Source organism: Mustela erminea, chromosome 1, assembly GCF_009829155.1.
Source record: "Mustela erminea isolate mMusErm1 chromosome 1, mMusErm1.Pri, whole genome shotgun sequence".
NCBI lineage: Eukaryota > Metazoa > Chordata > Mammalia > Carnivora > Mustelidae > Mustela > Mustela erminea.
In genome coordinates this window covers 124,988,265-125,001,617 of record NC_045614.1, presented here as the reverse complement: position 1 = coordinate 125,001,617, position 13,353 = coordinate 124,988,265, and the positions used below count along the sequence as shown (strand labels likewise).

Genomic DNA, 13,353 nt, shown 5'->3' with positions numbered 1-13,353 from the left:
TAATCTCACTTCTCTACTAAAGGGCTTTCCCAAACATCACTCGTCACCTCTCCACAGCCAAATTCAATGGCATCTTTCTGGTCTCCTCCTGCTTGTCCTCTTGGCAGCTTTGGACACTCTGAACCCCTCCCTTTTTTCTTGCCTCACTCTTGTGAACTTGTGCTCCTTCTCTTTCTCTGATAGATTCTTCTCGGTTTTCTCTACTAGCTTCTGCTAATGTTCAGCAGCTCCATAAGTGCCAATGTTCTCCAAAGTTCTGTCGCCAGTCTTCTTTTCTTCTAACTCTATAGTCTCTCACCTTCATTCAGTTCCATGGCCTCGACCTTCTGCTATCTGATGTTGACTTTGGGATCTCTAAGTTTAGTCTTCTGTCTGATCTTAGGTGTTAGACGATAATTTTTAAGTGTTCCTCGACACTTTGATGTCTGTCTTTGTCTGTTCTCTAGTGTAAAAGAATACCATAGATATGGTGGGTATAAACAACAGTTCTGGAGGCTGGGAAGCTCAAGATCAAGGCAACAGCAGATTCAGCATCTGGCAAAGACCTGCTGTCTTGTTCATAGCTGTGTTTTTGCTGTGTCTTCGCATAGTAGAAGGGGTGAAAGGCATTCTTAGGGCTCTTTGATAAGGGTGTTGATCTTATTCATGAGGACTCCACTCTCATGACCTAATCACTTTCCAAAAATCCCCATTTCCTAATACCATCACGTTGGGCATTAGACTTTCAATATCTGAATTTGGGAGAGAAGGCAAACATTCAGTCTATACCAATGTTCTTCCATCACCAGAAGTTCAGTATTTTTAGAAGCAAATTTATTCATTTACTCCATGTTGTCCTCTGTACCCTATGAAATGTTACCACCATTCTTCCAGTCACCCAGGGTAAAAGAAAACGGAATAATTTCTGCTATTCATTTTTGCCTCATATCCAGTTGGACCTTCAAAGACCTCAACCTGTACTTTCTTATTCCAACTACCACTGTTCTGGTTCACGGCTTCATCTACTCTTCTCTGGCTGTTACAATAGCATCCAAATTTCTTATTTATTTTTGCTAACCCATTTTACTAAGAAATATATGTTCACATACTCTCAAAATTGTTCCTTCCATCCCAGGTTCTAAGTCCAAAATGCTTCATTTTCAAGACTTTCTATTACTAAGCTCAACCCTTTTTTCTAACCTCATCTCCCATTTGTTCATTTCAGACATTCTCTGATCGATCCACACCCCCCACCCCTCCACATCTCTGCTCTTCTTGTTCCTTGGGTTTCAACAGTGTTCTTTCATCCCCTGTCAATACTCTGCTCATCCTTTAAGATCCACTTGTGATAGACAACAGCGTGATTCAGCAAATATTTTTGGTTCTCCCCCTTTTAAACACATGGTAGATTGCACTCTTCTTACCCTATGCATTTGGCAGAGTCATGTGACTCAATCTGGCCAGTGAAACAGAAGTACAGTGACACATGACACTTCTGGGCAGAAGCTATATAATTTAGTGAAATGGGCTATTTTTTTTTCTTCTTTTTTTTCCCCTTTATGTTCACTAAAGTGATTAGCAATGTCCCAGATAATGGTCGCTCAGACAGTCTAGAGTAAAGTTGTCATGGACCAAATCTCCCACTCGAATCGTGTTGGACAAGTAACATGAGCAAGAAACAAATGCAGGATGTCTTCACATAATAAAAATCCTGACTCCATTTTTTTGATGTCAGACTGCTGATCTTTTAAGCCTCACCACCCCTCCCTCTTCCCTTCTGTCCCACTTCTGCAGGAGCTGATAAAAAAACCCTGGGTGCACCTTTCTTTGATGGGAAGTTCAGACCATGCAAGCCTCCCGTCTCATGAAAGAACACTCTCCCTGGCTCACCTTCTAACTATTATTAACATCTCAGACTAGTCTCCTTTTCTTGTTCTCTCAAGTCATTTTTAGACCAGTTTGGGAGAACTTCACTACGCCCCTGAGAAAGCCTCACTATGTGACAAACCCTCACATATCATCTTGCTATATATATGGCATTATTAGTCTTGACATCTGAGCCAAATTTGGTATGGGAGGCCCCATTCTGCTTTTGAGAAATGACCATAATAGTTTGTGATTTGGTCTTTGGTTTCCTTTGCAGCAGTTGTAACTAGGCTGCTACAAAAAGTGCTATTTCTTGATCCATGCATTCTTTATATGGGATTGTTCACTTGGTGAAAATTAGCTGATCTGTATGTTTATGATTTGTGCACTTTTTATATGCATGTTACACTACATTAAAAGATTGTTTTTAAACATTTATTGGGAGTATCCTTAAATAATCTTAACCTTGTTTTCTTTACCACTATCTGAGTATATTTATTGAAATGAGGTAGTGTAGATGTATGTATGTGATGAAAAAGTAGTTGATGATAGAGAGAAGAAAGAAGACATTTAACAAGGAAGCTAATTATTAAGAAAGGCAGAATGATATGAACTTTAAAATAGAAACACAAGCAATATTCCTTTGTCATTGCAGAAAGAGAATACTAGTTAAAACTTCTGAGACAAGGTGGCATTTCTGGTAGTGTATCAGTCAGGGTGAGTGAGATTATGCTGCATAACCTACCATTTTGAATTCTGTTACTATGACCATCAGTGAATCTTGCCTGTCTGTGAACTTCATACAAATATAATCTTATGGAATATTTTATTTTGTGTTGAGCTTCTTCTGCTTAACTTTACATTTATGAGATTCATTCATTCTGTTGCATGTATTGGGAATACATTCCTTTTTTGTTGCTCTGCGGTATACATTGTATAAATATATCCACAATTCATTTCTCCATTTTCATGTTGATGGTCGATTTTGACTGCTCTAAATAATGTTGCTGTGAACAAGTCTTTTGTATGCATAGAGTGCATTTCTATTATGTTATATGCAGGAATGATATCATTTGGCATATGACATACATATGTCCTGTTTAAGGAGATACTGCCAAACTGTTGTCTAGAGTGATTACACCATACATTTCTACCAAAAGTTTGTGTTATTCTGTATCTTTGTCAGCTCTTCATACTGTCAGTCCTCTTAATTTTTTAGTTAAAGTGTAGTAAAATCACATATGTGTTTTCCTGATAGTGATTTCCTGAATGTGATTTCCGGGTAGTAATATTTGCTGACCTTTTGAGTATCTTCTTTTGTACATCTCTGTTCCAATCTTTGGTGAATTTTTCTCCTGGATTGTCTTCTTTATTTCTTATTGATTTTTAGAAGTTCTTTAAAAATTCTGGTTCTGGTCATTTTTGTGTTCTTTGCATTGTAAATATATACTTCTGTTCTGTGGCTTACCTTTTTGTTCTCCTCATGGTGCCTTTTGAATGACAGAAGCTCTTACTTTTATCAATGTCTAATACGCCACTATTTTCCTGTATTTTTAGTATTTTCTTTCTCCTTTTTTTAAAAAAAGAGGATTTATTTTTTTTTAAGATTTTATTTATTTATTTGAAAGAAGACACAGCGAGAGAGGGAACACAAGCAGGGGGAGTGGGAGAGGGAGAATCAGGCTTCCCACTGAGCAGGGAGCCCAATTCGGGGCTCGAGCCTAGAACCCTGGGATCATGGCCTGAGCCAAAGGCAGACGCTTCATGACTGAGCCACCCAAGTGCCCCTATTTTTAATATTTTCTATGCCCTCTTTAACAGATAATTTTCTATTTCAAAGTCACAAAGATATTTTCTTGCTATTTTCTAGAAGCTTTATTGTTTTTCCTTTTACATCTGGAATGGCCTTTTTAGTATGGTGTGAGGTCAGGGATCAAGATTCATTTTTCACACACACACACACACACACACATATCCAATATACACATTGATTCTTGGTGTAATTTAATCTATTAAACACATTAATTATTTCGCAAATCTCAATTTCCCTAAGGTTATTGTATCATTGTTGAGGTTCCCAAATCACTGACTATAAAGTAGCAGCCTCTGTTGAAAACTCCTCATGGTTTCCTGAAATCATCTTATTGATCAGGAGTAGGGAGAAACAGTTATGCTTCCTTATCATTAGTCCTAGAGATTGACAGGCTGGTACTTCCTCCCAAACCAACAATTTCAAGCCTTTGAGGAGATACCAATAATTTTTGTCCACCAAAATAAAGACCCTCTGTCCTTTCTTGGTCCTTTTGGCCCACCAGCAAATATATATTCTTTATCATAAATTAAGTTCCATCTCTTCCACAGTATTTTGTGAAAATGTTTTTTCTCTTGAGTTCATGAGTTCTAGGAGTCTACATAGAAGGAGTAGTCGGTAAACAGTAGACCATAGCCTCTTACGTATGGTAAGATGTTCTCTTACCTCCCAATGATGACCCACAAGGAGCAGCTAGATGCAACTGTGAAAGGACCAAGGCCCATCTCTGATAAAACTGCCCAGGTTCTGATTCCAGTTCTCTTTCCCATGAGCAGTGTGACCATATGCAATTCCCTTACCCTCCAAAGCTCAGTCTCATTCATCTGCTCACTCAGTACACTACCCTACTATTATCATGGGCTCTGTATTAGTATTATCATAGAGTTGTTGTGCAGAATAGTACACATAAAGTGGTGGTCTCACTGCCTCTCTTATAGCCTGCACCTAATAAACGTAAACTACTGTTATGTTCTGCTATTAATGCAGAAGCCCAACCAGTCTTTATCCTAGGGGCCCTTCACAAAAGGAAGGCCCTTCACAAAAAAAAAAAAGAAAAAAAAAAGCTGTTACAAGGAGGCAAAATGCTAGTTTTTATTAGTATACACACAGCCAAATGTCCCATGATAGGTTCTCGGGTTTCTTCCTCACAACTCAATGACATACTTTGAAAAAAGAAAAACATCTTTAAAGTCAAGCTTTTTCCAGAGATAGACAGGGTGAAATAAATATATAATAAACAAACTATAAGTGAAATGAAATAGAAATGTGTTCTTTGGTTATGTTCTCCTGGGATTATCACAGTAACATTGTTTTAAGGTGTCATTTCCAAAGTGACTTTTTCATTTGACTCTAAATCTCCAGGGAAAAGAAAGTCCTCTCTAATTGAATAGGTCCTTAATGGTATGGGGAGGGTAGTTACATTTATCAAAAATAAGTCAATATTAAGATTATAAAGTTTCTTAGACTTTAATTGATATAGTAATAGCGATTGAAAGCCATATTCCTAAAAATGGGGCTTTATGTAGGCACAAGATAAATGTAATTTTCAGAAGGTCTACAGACAAATTTTACTTTTTCTTCCATGTAAACCCTAAGAATTATTGTGAACTTATTTAACTAGGTACTCAAAAAAGTCTTTCCTCAGAGAACGAAGGAAACTGACCACTTTAAATAAGAACAATTATCTCTTCCCTAGAAGTAATTTTTTAATGATTTTGTGCTTTGCTTGATTTGATCCTTTTTTTCTCCAAATATATCCAGGATTCCCAACACCCACTTGATGAATAATTTCAAAGATGAGGTCAAGACTATCTGAGCTGTGAAGACTTTATTGAGTAGGCAAACTTCTCTTCCTTCCTAAACAAGTCTTGATGTAGAGAGAAGCAGAGGAAGGATGAGAGTTAACACTCTGTCCAGTTTTCCAGAGCCTCACCAAAGAGGGGATTCCCTTAAAATCTGACGATTCTTGGCCAGTGGACTTGAAAAAGGGTAGAATTCTTTAGCATTATTGGGCCTGTGGGCCAATAATTTAAATATTGACAGGGACTCAATATAATGCTTCATCAATGATGTTTAAGTTAGAGTCATATCATCCTGCTCCACAAGCAAGAGAGCAACAGACCAAAAACCAGGCATATTTGAGCAGAGATAGGATTTAACTTGGATAAAAATCAATTTTATTAATAGTTGCACCTCTCCAGTTGCAGTCCATCTCCCAAGAGGGAAACCAATCAAGTCACAGCACAAGAGGACTGCTTGGTGCAAAACAGCATCCCAAGATGGATTTATTCGGTTGTGTGCGAAGAGGCATCTATGAATCACCTAGACAGATCTGGAGAAGAAAAAAATCTAGGGCTCCAGGTCATTGCAGGTCATTTACTGAGTTCAGGAGTGATAAGTCAATAGGATGGGGTCCTGGGGTTGTCCTCTAGAGCCTGAGAGTAGGTGGGAGCTAGTCACCTCACCAATATCCTCCACCCAACACCAGTAGTCTGATCCCATCCCCCAATTCCCTCAGTACGCACAATCATCTCAAATAAAACAGAAAGCGTATTGACTAAGAAATGTTTGTCAAAGGACAACTCTGTTATTATCTTGTACACTGAGGATTGATTATTGGCCTACCGTGGTGAAAAAGTCTTATTGTAGCTTTATATGCCCCTCTATACCACAAAATGACTTTCTTCATGCACTACGTTACTCAAAACTTCTTTAATCAGTATTATTTTGCTAAAGTACCTTCTGATCTCTTAACAAATAAAAACCACGAACTGAATACTTCTACTAGCTTACAAATCAGCAGATACTGTATAGCTCTGGGATGATTTTTCCTTCAAAATTAGGAAGGAAACATGGATAACATTTTCCCCTCCGGAACTGAGGGCATTAATACTGGAGCACTGCTAGTAACATACTATTAAATTTCAGGCAAGCCACTTAACCTCTCAGCCCTTTCTCCATCTGGAAATCCAGAAGATAAGTAGTCTACATCAACAATACCGTTACAAAGGCAAACTGGTAAGAGATCGCTAAGCACTTTACAAATATTAAGTGCTCCAACATTACAGCTTGTTGGGACAAACTCTATTTTAAACTCATGCAGGATACAAAAAAAAAAAAAAAAATACTCCCCTGACTTCTAATCTAAGCTGCATGGTATGATCTGGACAAAAATATAGCAGAAAGGAAAATGAATCCTTAGTAGATCTTCAGCTACTATGAAGAATGGTGCTCTCGAGAGAAATTCAAGAAGCAAACTTTGATATATTGAAGGGGGATATGAAAGCACAAATAACTCCAGCCACTGATTCCTTCTTTCCCTCTAACTGCTTCAACACAGATCTCCTCAAAACCTCTCTTTTGTTAAAATATGTAACTTGAAATGGATACTACAACAAGGTTGGCTCTCTTGACGATTAAATGTAAGGCATTATGACCAGAGCAGAAGTGAGATTATCCTCAACCTGATACCACACAAACTTAAACCTTGAAGGAGATCAATTCTCCATAAAGAAAAAATGTCTGTGCATGAAGCTTGTTAAACCTCCACCTTCTCTGGGCCAACAAGGTGGTCTTGCAAAACATGTTCCTTTCCCAAAGCTTTAATCAATTAACAATCAGTTTAATCAATTAACTGACCACCTACAACTGTGTGTAAAGTACTGTGCTAAATTCCTATGTATGATACGGTTTCTTAAAATAATAAATAAATAAATAAATAAATAAATAAATAAATAAATAAAAAGATAGTCACTCTTGCTCTTAAGAGCTCTGAATTTAATTGGACAGATAAGACATACATAAGGGGCGAGATAAGTGGCACCATCAGACTGTCATTGATAGGGACCAAATGGCTAGTTCAAATAGTAGGTGAGAGACCAACAGGGCCAACTGTCCCAGGCTGGGGTGGTCAGGGAAGGCTTCTGAGGACAAGCAGGATAAGCACTGGATCTTAGTGGGGAAGGAGGGGGTGAGGAGAATGACTTGAAAGATGATTCTGTGAAGTAAATGAAAGGAAGGTCGAAATATAAGGCAATTGTACCAACTCTCCTCTTTCTCTTTCTCTCTTTCTCTCACAGGCACACACACACACACACACACACACACACACACACACACTCACACATAAAATATAAGGGGAGAGAGTGCTCAGAGGTAAGTACGCCATGTTTTTTGGCCCTTAAATATTAAACAAATGTCCATGGTACTTCTTTTTCCTCCCTCCCCCTCTTTCTCTCCCTTCCCTCTCTAGCCCTAGTCTGCTTGGGAATTGGAGTACTGGCCACTTTCAACTGTCCTGGGGCACTACAAAAGACTCTAGAAATTCTTGCGGCTGCTTCTGGGGAATTCCAAGGCTCTGGGTCTCAGAACCACAGAACCCTATCAACAAAGGAGCTTTAAAAGCCCCTTAGTTCATATTGTTCTAAACAAGCCTGACACTGAACCCTTGAGACAACTAGCATGACTTTCTGGCCCATGCCTAAATATGGCTCTGATGCTGTTAGAAGAAAATACCTCTGGGGACCCTTCAACTTACTTTGTGCAGAAACTACATCTAAAACTCTCCGATTGTGATAAAAAAAAAAAAATTTTTTTTTGCTATTTACTGTTTGTATTAAATAAGTTATTACACATCAGTGAAGTGTTTTGGTAAAATGCTGATAGCATTAGTTTGAAGATCTAATTTCAAATCCAAGAGCAGGCTGCAGCTCACCAGAAACCAGTGGCATACATTGACGTGCCTTCCCTGATTCTGGCCGGTGGACATCAAGGAAGAACAGGAGAGAAGGAGAAAGGGAAGGAAGAGAATGCCTTTAATGAGTAATTAATGCCTTTAATGAGTAATTTTGGGAAATTACCCAAAACGTGAGTTGAGGTGCTCGAGAGGTCCTGTTGCTCAGATTCATGTTCTGTAATACTTACAAATAACAGCCAAGTCAGCTTGCCAGACGTTTAAATTAGGGGAACAGTAGATCGGCTTCTCCAGGCTTGACTATCTTGCAAGTTGCACTTAGATTTGAGTGTGTCATATTCCTTCCAAACTCCCCGGCCCTACACATCCACACGGAGGGAGACTCCCACCACCACCACCCGTTATATATAAGAGGATCCGATCTGAGACTCATTCCTGGAATAACAGAAAACTATCATTCACCAAACAATAGATAGCTTACTTTTCATAAATCATGCTGTTATAATAATTGTGTTCTTTAATGGAGGAGTTTTTCACAAAATGTTTCTTTTGCTGCTTAAGCAAAGCTTTCCAATCCTCAAAGGGGATTTGTGGGTCACTGTGGTTTTGAGGACAGTTTACAAACTGGCATAACCCTGGATATAAGTTATGAACAAAATTCGGGGAAGAATAGGAGCCTTTAAAATTGAATTTTGGCCATTTGGATGGTAACGTTTGGCAGTCTGTGAAAATCAAGAACCAGGCCCGGTCGTTCCATCACCTTTGGTAAAACCTAAAAAACCTAAAAATGTCCATTATTATGAATGGACATTTCTTTTAAACTATTAATTGATTGGAATTCACAGTTTTTATTCTTTTAGAAAAATTTAACACAAGAACCTAAAAGGAAGAGATTGTGGCATTCAATCAGGCAGGATCAAGCAGTCCTTTCACTTGAAAAACCTGGTCAGAAATAATTACTTTTGAAGAACTTTTGTCATTATATTACTCACATGTTCTCATCTGTGTCAACTGTTTTCTTTCATTTGTTTATTTACCCAAAAGTATACTCAGTATCTTACTGTAATACAGTGAGATTCTCCATACATCCGAAGACCGTAAAACTATCTTTTTTTTTTTTTTGAGGCAATTCTCCTCGAATGCCTGATACGAAAGGGAGTTATTGATGTCTTCCAGGACTTTAATTGCAAGAACAGCTTTATCTCCCAGGCAGACAGACACTACACAAATGTTTGGTTTACTCCGTATCACACAGTTAACAAGGTTCTTGTAGGTTCAAGGAAAACAGATTGTGAGGCTTTGCCAGGAGGACTTAACATTCTAGGGGGGGAAAAAAAAAACCAAACCAACAAAACCCTGCCAGATAACTCTGAAGGGAGGGACATTTTTTAAATAATTTCTACTTAGACATAATCCTCCAGGAAAAAGTAGAGTGTGGAATGGAGTTTTTAGAAAAGATGAGCATAAATGTAAAAGACAAGGAAAGAAATTGTGTTTTTTAACTCCTATGCCCTAAGTACGACCATCATAAGAAGACAGTATGCGCACTGCATATTAGGTCATTTCTGACCTAATAATCCAATCTCCTTAATTCCAAATAGTTCAAACTATAGAAAAACCTGATGAAAACAGTCCTTCCACCTAACTTGCCTGTTCCAGCTGAATGCTAAGTATATCTTTCAACGAAGCTCGAAAATCTAGTTCACGTCCATGTCCGCACTGTGCAGCCTGGCTGCCCACAGGGTCCCTGTGCCACCACCCGGACAGTAGGTAAGGAAGGGTCTTCACAGGCTTCTTGGAAGCGCACATCCCTCCTGCTTTTACTGACTCACCAATGGGCTCTGTTTGTGAGGAAGTTACCAGACTGACATTTATGGCTCTTCAGGCAAATGAGAACAAAAAGAAGAGATTCCGGATCTTAAAGCTGTTTACCAGCTGCGCAAAAAGGTCGACTTTGAGCACCAACCACCCAGACAAAACCCAAAGGTATCAGAGCCATTTTTTCTCTTTTCCTCAAGTCAAGCTGTAAAACACAAAGGCTGCACAATTATTACGATGTGCTGCCAGACTAAATTAGAGCATGGGAGAAGAAATTACATGTACTTCTGTGAGAAATGGAGTCTTAAAAGACCAGTTCTTTGCTCAGATCCCATGAGCTAAATTGCTTAAAAGCAGACATTGTGGTTATGGTTCCCCGCCATGTGGTGTTCGCTGAGCTCTCTCTGGATATCCTAAAACACTTAAGCCTAAAGGGTTTAGGATGTCTTTGGAGGCCATAATTTGGAGAGAACAACTTTATCTTTGTGGGAGACGCAGGACACAACACAAATGTTTGCTGGATTCCTTCTCTTTTTCTTGACAAGGAGCTTATCAAACAGTTCTCAAGCAAATGATATGGTAAAGTAAATGATTTCTTGGAGAAGAATCATTGTGGTTTAGAATGCTAAGGCTAAAGGCTTCAGTCAAGTGATACTCAAGGTTTACAGAGAGTTAAAGACAAGTTGGAACATAGTTCATCAAAAGTCAGTAAGGTACGGGCGATACACCTTGATGTGGAGTTTGTAGGGAAATACCAAGAAATTTCAAATTTGGGGATTTGTTACAAGGGTAGAGTGGTAAACATTCCAGACAAATGGGAGCAGAGGTAGCCAGATAAGTCAGCAGATACCTCAAAAGGGATTGTCTAAAACAAGGACTACTTTTTTTTTTTTTTTTAAAGATTGTATTTATTTATTTGTCAGAGAGAGAGAGGGAGAGAGGGCAAGCACAGGGAGAGTGGCAGCAGAGGCTGAGGGAGAAGCAGGCTCCCCGCTGAGCAAGGAGCCTGAAGTGGGGCTCTATCTCAGGACGCTGGGATCATGACCTGAGCCAAAGGCAACTGCTTAACCAACTGAGCCACCCAAGGTGTCCCAACAAGGACTACTCTTTGGAGAATTTTCTCTTCTTTTGAAAGGGCTCCTTGGGCCAAAGAACTAGGAGCGGGTAATCAGAATAGAATTTTCAAACTGACAGGAATGTTGAAATATTCATAAACCACACAGAAATCACCTCGTCTCTGCTTAAAATCTTCCAGGGATTTTTTCCCACTGCTCATGTAAAACTCATGGCCTGCCTCCCCCCCACATGTTCACCTCCACAGCCTCCTCCCACCTGGGCAGCCTCTCCAATACCCACCCCCACCCTACTTCCCCCACCCCCACCCCCTGGCACTCCCTCTACAACTGGTCCTCATACTCACCTAATTTACCAGCCTCAGGGTCTCTATTCAAGCTACTTTGGCCTGAGTGCTCTTTCTTTGGTTGAGGGACCCACCATCGTTTGTAATTATTCGTTTGGTTGTTTATTTGTTTTCTGTCTACTTGCACTACACAATAAGCATCATAAAGTCAAAGATCCTGTCTCTCTTCTTCTCTGTTTTATCATCAGGGTGAGTCAGGATACTGGGCTCCTGAAAGATGCTACACAGGAATTTGTTGAACCAAAGCATGCAAAGGAAGGCGCTAAGGCTGGAAGAGAGCATTTCCTGGAGCTCTCCCGAATGGCTGAGAGCAGAACAGGGGCGGGTACTCAGGTTTCCTGAGAAATCCTGGTTTCCTAGGGTAGCTGGAATACTGTCAGGTAAGACTTAGCAATGACATTTATAAAGGAGTTGTGACTTACGCTTTTGCAGCGGTCATGCAAGAGAACGAGTTTTGAGAATGGGACTGAGCGAGGTCCCCTGTCCTGGGGGCGTCTCGGGAGGGTAAGCTGACACCCAGGACCACCTCCCAGCACTTCCCACACACACTTTAAGGTTTCCCTCTTTTCTCTTCTCTTGGAGTGACTCTCCCATGGTTGCTGGTCCTTACTTTCTGGTTGTCCTTCCTAGCACGTACTCTGCTCCTCCCTTTGGAATATCCCATCTATATACCTAGACCATTTCTTTGAGATGAAACTACAGCTTTTCCTTTCTAGTGCTTATTTCGGTGGAGGGTTTTGGAGGAGCAAGAGAGAAGGAAGGGGCAAGGGATTGAAATAACACTCTGGTGTCAACCAAGGTATGAAGCCAGCCATTTATGAGATGTTATCTTGTGTTAGGAAGAGGCTACCTTATTTATTTACTTTTTTGTTAATATGTTAAAGGAAATCTCAGGCTTGATTTTGTAACTCCCCTGAGAACCTTCAATAGCACAAAGGGTGTTACAAAATCTAAGATCTCAAGCAGTTGAAATCATTTAAACTAATAAACATGTCACAGGATACCTTATGGGGCCTTGGGAAAGGTGGTATTATGAAATCAAGAGATGAACAGCTTTTATAATTCCCCCAAGGACAATCATCATAGGCTGATGATTTGTTGTTGGCCTTCATTTTTTTTTTTCCACCTTGTCTTTCCTTCCTCATCGTCCCGTTTATGGTCATACACCCTTTCGCAGGCAATAATAATAATAATAATAATAATTTACTGAATGCCTACTGTGAGTCAGACGCTTCACATTTTCTCTAATCCTTACAATAATCTTAACAGGTAGGATGGTTATCAGCATTTCAGATTAAAAAAAAAAAAGAATATTTAGAGAAGTTAAATAAATTGCTCAAGATCATATAGCAAGTAAGGTCTGTGGGATACTGTAAGCTTATACCTAACCCCAGAGGCTGGGCCCTTGTAGGGAGTGGGGTAGGGGGCAGGAGACTTTGGTCCTGCCCTACATCACAATCTCCACCAGCCCAAATACACAATTCAAAGACAGAAGAGTCTGTGTTTGCAAACAGACTCTTTTTTGGGATAATTTGCAGACTCTATTTTGGGATAATTTGCTCGATCTCCTCACCCCTTTCTGACAAGTTTGCCACATCTGAGCTCATTTTATATGTATCGTTATATTACGTATCATCGTGTCCTATATCATGCAAACAAAATCAAGTGCCAGGGAAATTTGAACTTGAACAATTGGATTTGAAATCTAGTGTCCTGGATTTTACAACATGGCCAGAAAACTAAAATTTTTACACAGCAAACTGAGTT

At 39.5% G+C, this 13,353-nt stretch overlaps 1 protein-coding gene across 1 annotated transcript in view; it reads left to right on the top strand.

Annotated features, from left to right (window-relative positions):
- Positions 1-11,935, top strand: part of TMEM212 (transmembrane protein 212) — a 44,423-nt gene extending 32,488 nt beyond the window's left edge. The window contains exon 4 of the mRNA XM_032341323.1: positions 11,775-11,935. Within this exon, the coding sequence (XP_032197214.1) occupies positions 11,775-11,825 (51 nt within the window). The 3' untranslated portion in view covers positions 11,826-11,935. The remainder of the gene's footprint in view (positions 1-11,774) is intronic.
- Positions 11,936-13,353: the final 1,418 nt, after the last annotated feature.